The following is a 15,978-nucleotide window of genomic DNA, read 5'->3' as shown; positions in this document are numbered from 1 at the left end:
ATGGTCACCACTTTAGGATAATCCTAACATCTTCTGGAAAAGCACAAACTGTATATAAAACTGGGAAACATATAAGTCTGTCATGTTCCCATGTGCCAAATACATTTGGGGAAAATAGCACCCTGGGAAGATATGAATGATCCACTATTTCCAGGGCTTTCTCCCACATCTCACAGTCTTGCACAACAGATGGAGTGTGCTCGGTTGTCATGGAGATGGCTCAGTTATCATCAGTAATTATTTCATTTCAGTATTTTCACCTAAAAGAAAATTCAGTTTTTGTTTTTTTTCCTCTGTGCTCTTCTGACTGGTCTGAAGTGGGCAGGACTCTGGAGAAAGATGATGTCACCGTGGACCAATCAGAGTTTAGTGTTGGAAACCACTGTCAATCAAATCTGATCAAATCCCACACACACAACCTCTCTGAAGTCACCCTTTAATTACTGAATATTGCTGCCATTTTATTTGAAGGTCTGATTTCTTAGTGTGAAATGTATCCAGCACTCAGCGGTGGTAGCCAACAAGTGTACACTGCTTTTAGCGAGCAATCCCACAATGAAATGCATCTCAGTATGTGGATGGAAAAAATAAAAGAAGACGCAAAATGATGATCAGAGGCTGACTCACGATCTTTGACGGGAAGGGGCGGGAAAAATGAGGGCGCCAGCTGTATGTGGTGGTGCACCAGTGTGCAGAAAGCCATGAGTCCAACAGTTGATTAAATGACTGAGGGAGTGTTTAAGGACACACACATCACACCCACACAGCTCTGATGAAGAAGATGTGTTGGGTTTTTGAATCTTTTCTTGTTTAATATTAGAACTATAGATGTTTTTTTCTTATTCTAACATATTTACCCATTTTCTGTGTTTGATATATATTTTTTTAAGGTGCCTTTTGTTACCCCTCTTTCTACATGTGAGTTTGTATAAATCCATGTGGGTTTCTGTGCTCATAGCGAGGCTTGATCATCTCGGGTCCCCTCGCTAACTTGCTCAGTCTACCTCTCACCAGCAGCCCACACTGGGAAAAAAACGTTGGCGTGACTGCATCTGTGGAAAGGCCTGAAACAGTTTGGGTTTGTATATTTATCCCACATATACTGATTGTAACATATGGAAGGAAGCAAACAGGGCGCCTACATATTCTCATGTAAATTATGTTTATTTGTTGCTTTCAGCATGTGGGAACAATTCATGCAGTAGCAGTAGCAGTAACAGGCTGAATTATCTCAAGACTAAAGCTCACAAACATTTAAAGCTGGATTTAAAGCATAGGTACGGATGTTGTTCTACATCATAACATAGCTTGGGAGCCTCACAATGCCATTAATTTGACTGTGCAATTAGCTCCGAGCCATGCTGCAGAAACTCACACCTTTAATGATGTTTTGTCATTTGTGTGTAATACTGATACTTTGCTGTGGTCTCTGTTGTGGGTTTTTATTTTAGCAGTGAAAATATTCTGTTTATGACAGCTAATAGTTTGTTTACATGACAGTTTTTCCTTGTTATGAGTGGTGGTGTGCGAGGCGGAATTTAGCTTGCAGCATTTTACAAAAATGTTGTTTTGGATGCGACAGAACCAACACATCACTGTGACTGTATGAACCGTATCCAGGTGCATTTTCGTCTTCATTGAGTAGTAATAACTCTATCCAGTCTGCTGCTTTTTCCTCAGCACTCGTCTTTATTTTGCCCAGAAAACAGTCCAAACAACAGCACAGCTCAGTGACCTGCTCTTCCTTTTCCAGAAGACACCATGAGTAATCCGATTGGGTAAGAAAATTTGAAAGCATATGGTTGACTAATCTACATTGCAGCGCATCATGATGCTGAGTCATGTGCTCTTGTAGAGATGATGCACAATCTGCCCGAGATGCAGAGGAGCGTGAAGGCGAGTTGCTCTGCTTGAAGATTAAAGCCCAGTTGGAGGATTTGTTCTCCGACAGCCACCTGGCAGAGGACGGCTTCCTGCTGAAGCATGTGAAGAAGAACAAGCAGGGCTACGTCAGTCTCAAGCTCCTGACTTGTTTGAAAAAGGTAAGAGGTAAAAAAAAAGGAAAGAAAAGCAAGATTTCATGTGCTTTCTCTGGTGTTTACATTCATTCAGTTTGAATAAAAACAGAGTAAATTGCAAACAGCTGAGTTTCCCCACTGTTTGTCACAGATAAAGGTCCTGACCATTGACTGGTACATGACTCTAGCTGGAGCAGAGTACTCGCAAGCTCTGGAGGTGAATGATGAACGCACCAAAGTGAGGCGGATAAAGCCGCTTCCGAAATGGCTGCTGTGCTCCCCCACCAGCAGGCTCCTTCTCATCTACAACATTTCCGCAGAGAAAAGCAAAGGAGACGGCCTGGAGCACTCCTCACTCTCAGACAGGATCCTCCAAAAAGTCAGCGCTCACGGCGACGTTGCCTCAGTCTGGATCCTGCAACCTGGCAAAGAGCTCCCCAAGGAGCTGCAGTGCTACGCCAAGCGTCACAAAGAGCTTGGGCAACATTTGTGTGCAGTGGTGAAGTTTGATCATTTGGATGCGGTTCGTAAGGCCTACAGAGCCTTGAAAACAGAAGAGGAGAAGTCTAACGGTGAAGGCTTGTGTGTTGTACCTTTGGGATTCCAGTCGATGCACCACAACAGCGAGGACAACCCATCAGAGGAAAACAAAGAGGACCAACCTGGAAAATCCCAGGAAAATCCACTTGAAACCTCGGAGGATTCACTCCGGGAGGAGCACTCTTCGCCAGTTAAAGTTTCAGATGAGACGCCAGGCACGTCTCAGCCTCAGGAGTACCCAGATAACTGCATGCAAAGAACCTTTGAGCAGACCTCCACCAGCTTTAATGGCAAGACCTTCACTGGTTTTACTCAGAGGTACAGTAGGAGGAGCTGGTGCTCTGGAGACTGTGATAAGGAGAATTCTCAGAGCCCCTGGGTGCTCAAGCGCAAGTTTGCAGCCAGTGCATTAAACACCAAGGTGCACCTGAACAGGCCCTGCTTGATTCAACGGCTGCCACGCCAGCCCTTCGGTCCTGATGGCACCAAAGGCTTTCGGAGCAGACGCAGAGATCAAACGGAGTATCATCACTCAGGCTGAATAACAGTGGTGACGATGAAATCATGGAACAACAATATACCACAACAATATAATAGCTGATTAAGATAATAACATAATATTTGTATTACATAATAAAATCTATTTAATCTTTGATATCTGGTGGTGAGAGATTATTTATTCAGGGTTACATGTAGTTGTTAACCACGGACAGATGGGGGCAGCATATAGCTGCGTTCACAACCATGTAATTTAAACACTGACTGTGTCTTATTCATCAAGCTGTTGTTGCGTAGGAAGTAAATACACTGCATTGCATGCAAATAGACTAAAACAATATTAGCTGGAGGTACAAATTGTTACACAAACTGTCGTCAAAGTGTCTCTGAGTCCACACAGGCCCTTCCAGAAACACCCGTGACCTCAGCTCCTCTGGTCACAACTGGGAAATTGCATTGTATATTTGTTCTCGGGCCAGGATGGATTTACCTTGTTGCCACTTTCTCTCCAAAAAGGAGGCGTTGTCTTTCAACATGAAATAGCTCAGAAAAGGCCCTCATTGTCTCGCTGCATCACTCTCACAAAGTGCCTGTTTAGATTTTGGTTCTCTAAAAAGTAGTTTTCCACTCGCCGAGATGACATTTGGCTGAAAGCTACTTGTCCAATCATCAAACCACATCTTGTGCAAGACGAGTGAGGTAGCAAGATTTGTGCCTTTTGCTCAGCCTTTCTAATGACACCTCGACTGGAATGGTGTGTTTATAGTGTTACTGATTGAGGGCTTCCTTAAAATCTTGCCCAAACCTAAACAAAATGTGTTTCTTCACTCATCCACGCCCAGTGGAAAAGCTTCAATCCGATGTGTATGTGATTCTATCAGATTTAAATTGGAAACACACTTTGTTGTTTTTTGTCTCTTGTATATTCTGGACGTCAGACTGTCGTCATGACTAATGTAATCTTAGCTGTTGAGTGAAATTTCGCAGTGTAAACGTATCATGTGTTTCACTCTTATTGTCTCTGACTTGATTTAGCAATTAACAGCTGTTGGGCTTTTATTGCAGCCGAGTCTGGTCCGCGAAAGCTTTGCACATCTGTGAACAATATGTATGGAGTAGAAACGTTCCTGCCCAGTGTCAGGAAATGTTTGTGTGCTGATCGTTCCTTTTCAAGGGTAGAAAAGCACGACATCCCCTGTTAACTAGGAGTCATCATGTTTTTACACATCGCTCCTCAGGCCTGTAATTGAGGTTTATGTCAAACAAGTTAGTTGAAATAATTCTCATGTTTTCTTAGTTTTGTTTTTCTTTGGATGATTTTGCACCTGCTTACCACCACCAAAATATCCACAGTGTGAAAAAAAAAGAGCATGACTCCTCTGTTGATTTGTGGCACAGTGATATCCGTGAGGTCAGCGCTGAAATGAAAAGGAGAGTTTGCGTTGGCTTCACTTTGGACTGAACATGAAATCTACACTTTAGGTCACTGAGATAACAACCTTTGAATATCCATCAATGCACATTTTTGGTGCGAGACGAAGCTTGGGTAAAGATTCCTTTGGTTTTTTTCCCCTCTTCTCTTAGTCAACGGTGGAGGAATTTTAAGTCCTCCAAAGTTAGCTCTCGGCCACATCATCGCCTCACTGGAGGAACTTTGCGAGGCGTGATTTGTGTATAATTTGGCCCGAGGACATGTGAATGACTCATGGTGCTAGTATGAGATATTTGTTAGCAAATAATTTGTTTCCTGTTGACTTTTTTACTCTTCCACTCAAGGATATCTGCTTTATTTCAAACTCCTTGGCTGCAGGGGCAATTTTGTTAAGATCAAAATTGTCCCTGCAGATTTAATCAACTGTTTCTTTGCCCTCAAACAGCACCTGTAAGTGTATCTGCCCCGTCTCCCACCTCACACATCGCCTTCCCTCGTCTCCAAACTGCGTGGCCTTTGTTTATACATGACTGACCCTACACACCTGACGCATTTCCTCTGTGGATGGGGTATTTATTTAGATTGCAGTCTGGAGTGCCTGATACCTTCCGAAAGCACAACCATCTGCTCCTCATTTGCCTTTCAAGGCTCAAGGGCTAAAATACTGGTTTGTATTGGAGGAGACGTGAACGTGCGATTCTCAACAACAACACGCTTGGTTTTATCTCCAGCCAACTGCAGATTGAATCATCGTGAAATACCTCTGCTGTGATAATTCCATTTAACCAGGGTTAGTGTTGTCTTAGCACCATTTAAACCAATTGCGAACTTTCTTAATTCCCCCTAAAAGATTGAAAGACACAGACCCCTCTTATTTCACTGATCTGCCCAATTACCAGTCGCCCACTTAAGATGGCAGACTCTCTTGCGGCAGAAGGTGAATGTAAGCCCTTGCTCAGGCCAAAGCATCCTTTAGTGCTCCTGGAGCTAGAGCCAGGGAGATTATCATGTCAGAGTAATCCGACTCGGCCCAGAAGCACAACTATGGAGGAGGAGGAGCAACAGTTGAGGGGGGGAGGCAGGCAGAGGCATCAGAGAAGCACTCTGCTCCGCTTACGGTAACCACGCTCTCCCTCTTCACCCTAACCCATCTTCTCTACCCGCAGAGATTCCCTCCCTGGAGCTGAAGAGAAGACCTGCTGCTGGAAAGAGGGTAAGGAGATGAGCATTATCTTTCCAACACTTCTCTTGTAAGGAGATAAAAATGGCATGAAGGGGAAGGAGTTTCACAACAGATGGAATAAAAGTTAAGGCATCTGTAAGATCTGTTTATTACATGAGACTACCTCTGCTTTGCTCTGTTCCTGTTTCAGATTCAGGTTTGTGAAAAAAACAAAAACGGGGGACCAGACACTGTATGGAGAAGCATGATGACAGAAGTTTTCTGAAGTGAACCAGATGTCACGTCAGATACGTTTCTAAACACACAACTCTCCTCTTTTTGAATGGAGCGACCTGAGTGCCATGCGGCACACGCTTACTTTCAGAGGAATGCTGATTTTGATCTTTGCAACATAAAAGAGTTCTATGGAAGTGCAAAGATGACAGAAGAATAATACAGCCTGGACCTGAATCAAGTCAGGACACTTCCCGTACTTGCAGGCACAGGGAGCTGTGATGATTTTCAGGGGAACACGCAGGAGTCCTGCCCTCGCTCCTCGCCTGTGATGATGATGGACTTACCCAGCCAGCACTTGCCTGTGGAGGTCAGCTGAAGACGACGCCACGCAGCTAAGTCTGGATTAGCCGGCCGAACGGTAAGGACACCACATCTTCTTTTGTTGGTTTAAGCCGGCAGCTTATGGGGAAGGCGTTAGGTTGCCGCTGACAGGGATGCCTCACCAAGTGCTTGAGTGGCAGAAAACACACGTTGGATAATCTGTATCAACAAGCGGCCCTTGCTGGAACCGCATGTCAATAGTGCACGGCGGCCTGTCACGAAATGTTTGCAGAGCGGTTACCTTTGACTGCAAGGGGCATGCAAGTATGTTGGAAGAGCAACAAGAAAAATAATCACTGTTGTATACTTGCAGAGTTTGAATAACCCCTCACCGCAGAGTAAAGTTTGTTTTCTTTTCCTGCCTTTTATCCAACATGGTGGTTTGCCTCATTATCATGCATAATTGCTCTCTCAATACTTTCTGGCTTTCCTTTCCTAAACGTTGGAGCACAACTTTAACAAAATAATGATTCCGGACAATGATCTTTCCTCTGTGTTCATCGTTTTAGAGATTTCTTTTTCTGCAGAGTTGCACCTTTAATCGCTTGAATAATTAAAAGGAAGTGGGTAAACTTTCGTCTAAAAATATAACGGTGACACTCTGAGAGAGGCAAACTTGATGTGCTCACTATGAGCATTTTACTGAAGTGATGATCCCTTCTCGCTAAGCCCATATCATACGTAGAGATTATACTGTGTCTAGCAGAGCCCCAAGAGGCCGGATAGAGGTTAAGCCTGAAGTCAATTGAGCTGTTCAACTTTCATAACCTGCCAAAGCTGGTCATAACAGGAGCAAAACTGAGAGGGGAAGCTGAGCTGATGCACCGCTCCCCATCGTCTCATCAGGATTCCTGCTAAAATATACATCCTGCATGGAAATAATTAATATCTGAATCTCCTGAAGAGAGCAGAGGCTTATAAAGATGTAAAATGTCATATTTCAGATGTTTGCACTTGCTTGTACTTGCTCGCGTGGGTCATATTTTTAAAGTGGTATTCAACGTGTGCCAGGTGGCCGTCAACCTTTTGTTACAGCAACATCAACATGTTTAACATGGGTTTAGAGGCGATGCTCCTGTGTTAAAAGAGGATCTGGCATAGACAGATTAGCAGCCAGAATAGCAGCTCATGGACTCTTTTTTAGAAAGTACCTGAGACAGCATCAATCTTACACCCAGCGCGCACCATAAAAATGACGAGGGGGGGCGTTCTCCTGCCGAGCCTCATGTAACCTCTTTGTCTGTGAGAAAAAAAAACGCATGTTTAAACGCATGCCAGGACCGTACCTTGACTCAACTCTTCCCATAATAGAAAGTGGCAGACGAATTGGGACAGGTGTCAAATGTGCGTCTATCTAAAGTGTATCATCCCCTCACACCTCATTAACACCTCCCTGAGAGCAACAGGTTTGAGGTGTGAGATTTTCGCGTGAGGCTCGTTAGGTCACTGGATTAATCTGTTTAAATCCGTGGGATGTGATAGTAGGTCCTCTGAAATAAAATCTTTTTAACCACGCACCTACATCCAGTGGATTAAAAAGATGCAGGAGTCATGTTTGGCGTTTAAAGAATGAGTGTAAAAAATTATTAATTTCCCGGTATCACAAACAGATGTTCCTTCCTCCTGTTTTTCCTTCTCGATAATGAACAGCAGCTTTCCCACTAACAAGGACCGGGCTTGTTTTAATTATCCTATGGTTACTGAGTGACAGAGCGGGAGCCAACTGAAGCGGTTGCCCAGCAAAATTACAGCACAGTCTAACCTAAGCCTTTTTCAGTTGCATTAGAACCAAGGCTGGATTTAGAACAGCCAATCCTGGCTCAGAACATCCACTTTATTTTACAGCCTTTTTGGCCCACCCCGGTGCCAACACAACAGATCTAACTAACTGAGCTCGTCACTTTTCTTCTTCATTATTCAGACTGAAAGCATGACAGGTTTAGAGGATGAAGAAGAGGAGAAAGAGGCGCCTGCTGCTGCTCTCTCCGTTGGCCCTGCATGCTGGCCTAACCCCTGAGTTAGAGGTGTCTGATGGATTAACGCAGACACACACACAGCAAGGCCCAGGCTCCGCCACCAACACTGCAGCCAGGTGTTAACCCACGTGACTGCAGATAAAGCCGGCAGGCATTAGTGCTAATCCCGCCCTGATCTTTCGAATATGTCCCTATTACCTCCACAAGCACTCTCTAGCTGTCCCCAGGCCTCCTGATGCTCACTTAAGAGGGAAAAGACAAGACAATGCCTCTCTAGGACTCCCTAAAGCACCTTGTTTTCCCTGCAACAACCCAGTAGGTGTCTTCGCCACTGTTTGTTATGCTCCTCTGTTATCTGTTCAGGCACAGGTATTTATGGGGTGTGTTCAGAGCGGTGCAAAGAGTCACATGGGTGGAGCTGAGCTGGAACACACGGCGTGGTAATAATGATCTGTAGGTAGAGGCCTCGGGTTTGCATGTACACAAAGGTTCAACCTGTGGACATTTCAGATATCAAGAAGCAGCGGTATTATGTAAGATGGATTATCGAGTGTTATGTGATGCTGCTTGTGGGAGTGCGTGTGCGCCCTGGAAGTGAAGTGGACAGCAATGGAAGGTTAGACTTTGTCATATGATTTGGGAAAAGTGAAACCACGCAATTGCTGCGTGTGTGTGTGTTTATGGTATGCGTGAGTCACGGAGAGACAGGGAGAGTGAGTAAGTGAGTGAGACAGACGAGTCTGTATTTAGGGAATGTATAGGAACAAATTCTACAGTGGTGAGACAGTAAAAGTTGGTATCGCGCTTCTTTTTCCCCCAGCACAAAGAAGCTCTTCATTCATTCCTTTTTTGTGATCTTCCCTCGCTGTAATCATGTCACACTGGTCAAGATCCAAGCAAGCTGACAAAGAAGGCACCCCCTGTCTGCTGGCTTCATTCAAAAGTGTTAACCACAGACGCCCCTTATCCCCATCTTGACAGATCTCTGGTTCATCTTCCATAGGCTGTGGCATTCTGTTGAGTGTCTCCTTCTGGGAGAAGGGAGGGAGGGGAGGACACGAGTGCCATGCTACTGTAATTACATTACCACCAGCTTAGCAGCGCCATGGCCACTGACCCAATTATTCCTTGAAAACATCAATTTTATTGTGTCGTTTGAAATAATGCCATCTTTGAGTCACAACAAGAGCTCGGTTGAGGGTTGAGGAAGGGGCGCCGGCGTACGATGCATACATAATGTCTCAGGAATGGCTTTGACAGACTGAGGAATTCTTGGCTGAGCAGTTCACTTTCATGGTTTGCCTCCGACATGTTAATCAGCCCCAGGGAATGTTTTCACTCAGTTGGTAGCTCTTCAGGTGACATATGACTGACAGCAAACATCAGGTGTGTCTATACATACCTCGTGTTCACTCCCACTTTTACTGGAAACACAAATCCCAATGACTTTCATGCGTGCAAACTTAGTCTTTTCTCCTGAATAGATGATTTTTCTGGGTTTGTTTTGGGCCTCACACCGATCTCGTCTCGGAGCGTGCATGGGCACATCGGCGCTGATGCTTTGTGAGGGCCAGAAATGCTGCGCCCGTGTGTGTTTTAGTTGTCTTTGCAGCTCATCTGCACTTTAATGTCTCAGTTTGAGGATGGCTTTTCCTTCTGCTGCAGGGTCCTCTGGGGTTCCACTATATCCTCTGCGTTGTTGCTCCTCTCTGTTTGCTGGAAAACAGCAGCTTTTGTCCTCTGAGGAAAAGGACCACTCATTCATGTCCGTTGCTCTCCTAAGAAAAACACCGGTGCCTCTTCCCCCTATCAATATCTGTATATTTATGTCCATGACAGCGGGGGCCAGTGGTAGATATTAAATGTCTGTCCTGATTAATCATCCATGACCATCTGAACAAGCTGCAGAATGCTCCTTGGCACTTTTATTGGCGCCAATCGACTGCAGATGGGACTAATGTGTTTCTGAGTGGAGCAATTATGACAATCAAAGCGTCTTCAGGGACATGAGATCAGTGTTTGACGACCAGGCTTCATCCAGTGTCAGCGGCTGAGACATCTGAGGACTCATCTCTTCACAAGCTAATTGCTTTATCAGGATGAGCCACAGAGCGAACCGTCCACTGGCATTGATGTATCTCGGCCGTGTGAAACTGCTAACTCAGAGGCTGAGTAATTGTCCCAAACTGACCTATTAATAGCAAAAGAAAACAATGATCTCACCCTGTGCCATATATCATAACAAACTGGCTCTTTTTAAATGAGAAAATTCATCTTATTTAGAGCAGGAGCTGCAAGATTCCTGGTGTAAGGAGTTGGTGTTGAACCAAGAGAAACAAAACGAGACTTTTCATCGAGGCTTCTATCTACCACGCGGGGAGTGAAAACCAGCGAGAATGAGACGTATAGCCGGGTTACATTCTGCAGCGACCGCAGAGCCACATCTGATTTACATGGACTGTGTCAAATGAGGTTGCGAGCTGAAATGTTTGACTTTCAAATAAATACCTTTCCCCGTTCATTGTTCAGACGCAGCTTACCACGTCAAGCCCATATGGAATTATGAGTGATGAGTCAAGCTATGACTGATAGGACTGGTTATACCTGTTTATACGCTGTTTATTCCACTGCAACTCAAGTGTGCAACTTCTTTGTATTTTTCCCTCTGCGGTGACCAAACACTCAGACGCAGCGGAGGAGTCTGACGCTGCCTATAGTTCCACCAGAAAGACCAAATGTTCCTAATTTTAACTATTTTTCGTAAACCTTTCTGTTTAATGTCATCTGCGGGAGTAAAAGTGCAAACTTCCAGAAGTCATTCATTCCAGATCTTTGTTTGTCCGCTAAACTAGACAAAGATATGTCTCATTTTGTCCCATTGTAAACACTACAGCAGCCTGTATATGTACACTACAGGATCCAGTCTGGGAAAACACTTTGTAAGGCCGGTCTGGATTTGCTGTTAGTCACTGCCAGTATACCATTTCCGGCTCTGGGGGAATGTTTTGCTCACTGGTGACATTATATGAGAAATACAAAGATGTGCGCTTTAAAACTTCTTAAATACCTGCAGCATGGCAATAAGGAAAGAGAAGGTACATTTCTCCGAATTGAGTTTCGAAAGGGAGGGGCGGTATAAGATAAAGGGATGTACAAAACACACACATTAACTGAGGCCTCATCATAGATAGAAATGCAAATAGGTGTGGTTGAGCCTCCTGTCAAGGAAGAAATGGATTTCCCCCTTTTTTCTGAAGATGTTAACGGAACATTAAGTTCTGTAAAGAAAAGGGTTTTTTCCACCTGAAATGAAGAGAAGAAGCACGTCAGGTATTTTGATAAGATACACAAACTTTTAAGAGGTTTCAAAGAGCAGAGGGTTGCAGAATTAAATCAACCTGCCTTCAGTTCAAATAAGAAGTTGCAGTTGTTTTTTCCTCTTCAGGCGGCAGCAGCGATTAAACACACACTGCATTCTCAGGTGTCAGCAAGTGATGTCAAGCTCGCGGATCAAGAGCCCACTTAAAGTGAAAATGAGCTGACAGCCGAATCAGAAAAAGTAAACTGACAGTGAAATAAAATCCCCACTGAGAGAAGTGGATTCGAGGCAGGGTCAAAGAAATGTGACGGCGCAGACGACAACAATTTCTGCATTGTTCTCTGTGCTTTATTGTGACACGTTTAGGAGATGGTTTGCACTATTAAATGCGTGACTGTTTGAACATGTCTGACGTTTGTCCGTTTCACCCTCTCCCGACAGAGTTTCAATGCTCCTCCACGTTCTAAGATGAAGTTATGGAAAGGTGCTACTTTTGCCTTCATGCTCTGTGGTGCAGCCCTGTCCATCCTCCTTGTTAGAAACATGGCCACTATCGGACAGCTCAAACACAAGACGAAATACCCGTACGCATCTTCAGCCTCATCAAGACGGTCTTCATCATCTGAATCAGCTTCCAAGGCATCGTTGCCATCGCCCTCATCATCAGCAGCAGCCTCAGCAGCAGCAGCAGCAGAATCGACAGCGTTGTCCCGGCAGATGGGTGGTCTTCATCGGAGAACGCGCTCAGCAGACGACATGAACTCCCTCCTCTCAGAGTGTAAGATAAACTGTTATTGTCTCTTCTTCCTTGTCTGGTCTGAGATAAGGTGTCGTGTGAAAGGTCAGCTCAAGTTGAGACTGAACACTTGCTTATGAAGCAGGTTGTAATGTCTGTCATCAAGTAGCACCTCATAGTTCACCGACTCTCCACAGAACCATTGTGACTTCCAGGAGATGAAGACTTATCCTCTTACATCTGGTTCCACATGGTTTCACAGAGACACTCATCAGCTTAAGTGGGCTTCAGGGAATTCTGCCACTGACTGTGACACTGATAATGATAAGGCTAGTTTGTAGCTGTTGTCAGATAAAACAAACATCTTGTCGTTACACGCTTTCATTGTCATGCTACAGTAGGCTGTCTCTGATGACCATCTGTCCTCTTCTGTATCTGATCTGATAGAAAATTACACAAAAATCAGACAGTCATCCTACCTGCAAGTTATTGACCATGTTTGTCTCCTTTCTGTTAGTTTCCATGATGTTCCAGAGTTTCACAGAGGGCGAGCTTCAGCAAGTGGTTGGCACCTTGCTTGACAGGAAGAGGAGGAAGAGCCGGCGCCTGGCCGATAAGCAGGCCCGAAGGACTAAAAGAGCCCGCAGGCCTAAGCCCTGCTCCTTGAGGGAGCTGGAGCTAACCGTGAGCGAACTGGGTCTCGGCTACGATAGCGACGAGACGGTGCTGCTGCGCTACTGCAGCGGCAAGTGCACGGCCCACCGGCACAACTACGACATCACCATGGAGCACATGATGCGGACGGGCTTCAGGAAGAAGGGCCGTAAGGACAAGGTCAGCAACGGGCCCTGTTGCCGGCCGACCGCGTTCGAGAAGGACTTTTCCTTCCTGGACAACAAGAGTCGCTATCACACAATACAAAACGTGTCGGCGAAGAACTGCGGATGTGTATGACCCAGATGAAGTGGACTTATCACCTCTTCTTGCTGCTCTCAGCCTCTGTTGGAACAGTTGAACATGGATGCTGAAAAAGACAAACTATGGAATATAAACTCAAGGAAAGGAGGAAAAGGATGGGACGGCGTTGTGGCGCCTGTCAATGCAGTGGGAGCCGTATCACATGGACAGCAGGTGCTGCGTTTGTGCAGATTCCATGTAAAGGGACACAGAAAATGACTGCTCATACCAAAACCTTTTTATCATCTTTTCTATCTGTGTAGTAACACTGTAAACTGTGGTGTAACGACAATGTAGCAACAATATGTTAGTGATATAACATTTGAGTCGTAGGTGAGCCATGGTGGACTAGATTATTGCTGTTACTACACTTCATATCCACTTCAAGTCCAAATCCTGTAGCTTACATGATTATAGCGGTGACAGTAAATCACCTTTCAGGTACAAAAAAAAAAAAAAGTGCTCAAAAATCCATTTCAAAGCCACAAATAAAACTAAAATAGAGAAAAATGTAATCCACCAATGTTTACTAAAACAATGTCTGATGATGTCCAGAAGGTTTATTAACTTAAAGGTGTGTTGAGTTGTTGTTACCACAGGTGACTTTGTGACCTGTTCCCCTGCTTGTATGCATTCCTGTTACTGATTGCAGTGTTATTACACAGGTAAAAGAACATGTGTTATTGATTAATTTGACAAAGAAAGAAAACAATTTCTATATAGCTCCAGGTTTGATACCCACCTCTAATTATTGTGTTTTGTATGTCGATGTTGTGTAGATTTACAGTGAGGACCTGTCTCAAAACACGTTAGATTGACATGAAAATTGATCCCACCTGCTCTACGTAGAATAATTCATCATCGCACCCAAATAAATCATCATTTTTTATACTTTCCCCCGTATCGCAATTACACATAATCCTCTGGAATTATTTTCCTCAAGGAGTTGCCAAAGCACACCAAGTCAATTCAACACACATGATGAATTCATTAACTTTGATTCACAAACACCTCACGTCTCAAGTTCCAGGTGATATCACCTCTTTAATATCGTCTCTGGATGTAATTTGTGATGTTTACACTCAGAGATTTTAGCTAATCTGAGTTGTAAACGAGAAGAATGCTTACAGTGATCAGTGATGGCATGTTTTTTTTTTTTTTTTTCTCGCTGACAGAAAACAAACTATGAAGTAGAGTCAGGATCTGAAAAAGTGTTCGCACCCATCCATAAAACCCTGTAACTTACTATGATCCAAAGCCCACAGCACAGCCTTTTATTGGCCCATCAAATGCCTCCTTGTTGTATTGCCTGCTAGAGTTTTAGAAGAAAATAAGCTGTTGAAATGAGTTATGAAGCATGTTTTTCACCTTCGACAATCTTTATTTGGTTCGAACCCATTGCAACTGTTTGCCTGAAGTACAATAAATTATGTTTTGTTGTTTTTTTTTTCTTTCCTGAGGAGGTGCAGTGTGGGGTGTGGATGCGGTGCATCTTTTATTGTAGTTTATATTGTATTTATTTGGGAAGTAAATTATGTTTTTTGCATATTTATTTAGAATACCACACAGAAACGGGACAGCTTATTATCATTAAGCAACTGTGCCAAAAAATGTTTTATCTAACATTCTATATTGACTGCTGAATAAACATAATTTCAGAGGTATGGATGTTCATCATTTCTCCCAAGCTATCAATCTTTGGGTGTCAAATACTCTGTACTCAAGATTGTATTTAAATGACTTAAATAAACTATTAATAATCAACTCTCATAATGCAGGATGCTGTTGATAATGAAATAAATAAAGATAAGAAGAGGACCCCTGTGGGGAAAGTTGACGCTCAGATTACACTCAATCAACCGTATGGCAGATAAAAGCACAACACCTTTGTCATGCTAATATACGAATGTTTCCCAATGAAGCTGTCACACAGTGAGGTTCTCTGAAATCATCTATTATACAGCAGCTCAGCAGCCCATGTACTGAACAGCGATCATGACATGAGCTGATATGGCAGGGCTTGTGACCAGACGGTTTGATCACTCTGAAAAATCTGCAGGGATGTGACAGTGACAGCTTATCATTCAGTTTATTATTAATTCAAGTTAAACCAGATGAGGCCTTTTTTCTTGTCCTCAATATTAGGATGTGGTTGTTAAAGTCCCATAAAAACAACAAAACCAACAATTAATTGGTCCAACTAACAAGTATCGCCTGTGTAGCCAAAACCTGATATAGTTTACTCCCATTGGAGTGCCACTGTTGCCCAAAAACACATTTTAAACACATCAGTGAGCCACATAGTTGGAGTGAAATGTCACAGTCCCAAAATAGTTCCCAACAAACACGCAATTTTCCTCCCATTTGAGACATTTTTGCTAAAAACAGCAGTTCCCAGCTGTTTTAGGAAATCACTGAAACTCTTTAAATATTTACTTTAAGTTTTCAAGAGACTCCAACGGGCTCGGGTTTGTGTGACACACAAAGGATAGTGATAAGGTCACCAAGAGAAAGTCATTGTTATGGGATGTGCTGAGAATATCAAACAATGGCAACTTTGTACTTTCAGTGACATTTTATCATTCTTTAAGAGACAATAAAAGATGACCTTCAAAAAGTTTAGCTAAAAGGTTTTATTTTTATCAGGCCTCATGAGTTGGAGAACTTTCTGCACTGTTACGTACATTAAAATCATTAAATAATCTCCAAGGTAGCTGAATTT

At 43.6% G+C, this 15,978-nt stretch overlaps 2 protein-coding genes across 2 annotated transcripts; both read left to right on the top strand.

Annotated features, from left to right (window-relative positions):
* Window positions 1–1,605: 1,605 nt before the first annotated feature.
* On the top strand, window positions 1,606–3,213 carry LOC311266538 (la-related protein 6-like). The gene is made up of 3 exons (XM_084368955.1): window positions 1,606–1,778; window positions 1,856–2,042; window positions 2,170–3,213. Exons 1-3 carry the CDS (start codon window positions 1,762–1,764, stop codon window positions 3,097–3,099), a joined length of 1,134 nt encoding a protein of 377 aa, XP_084225081.1. The 5' UTR covers window positions 1,606–1,761; the 3' UTR covers window positions 3,100–3,213.
* Window positions 3,214–6,214: 3,001 nt separating this feature from the next.
* LOC311266537 (uncharacterized protein) lies at window positions 6,215–14,731 on the top strand. Its single transcript, XM_084368954.1, has 3 exons — window positions 6,215–6,305; window positions 12,005–12,341; window positions 12,817–14,731. Exons 2-3 carry the CDS (start codon window positions 12,032–12,034, stop codon window positions 13,251–13,253), a joined length of 747 nt encoding a protein of 248 aa, XP_084225080.1. The 5' UTR covers window positions 6,215–6,305; window positions 12,005–12,031; the 3' UTR covers window positions 13,254–14,731.
* Window positions 14,732–15,978: the final 1,247 nt, after the last annotated feature.

This window comes from Pagrus pagrus, assembly GCF_965226575.1.
Source record: "Pagrus pagrus genome assembly, chromosome: 12".
Taxonomy (NCBI): Eukaryota; Metazoa; Chordata; class Actinopteri; order Spariformes; family Sparidae; genus Pagrus; species Pagrus pagrus.
Note: the sequence above shows the minus strand (reverse complement) of the source record. Positions and strands in the feature narration are given on the sequence as shown.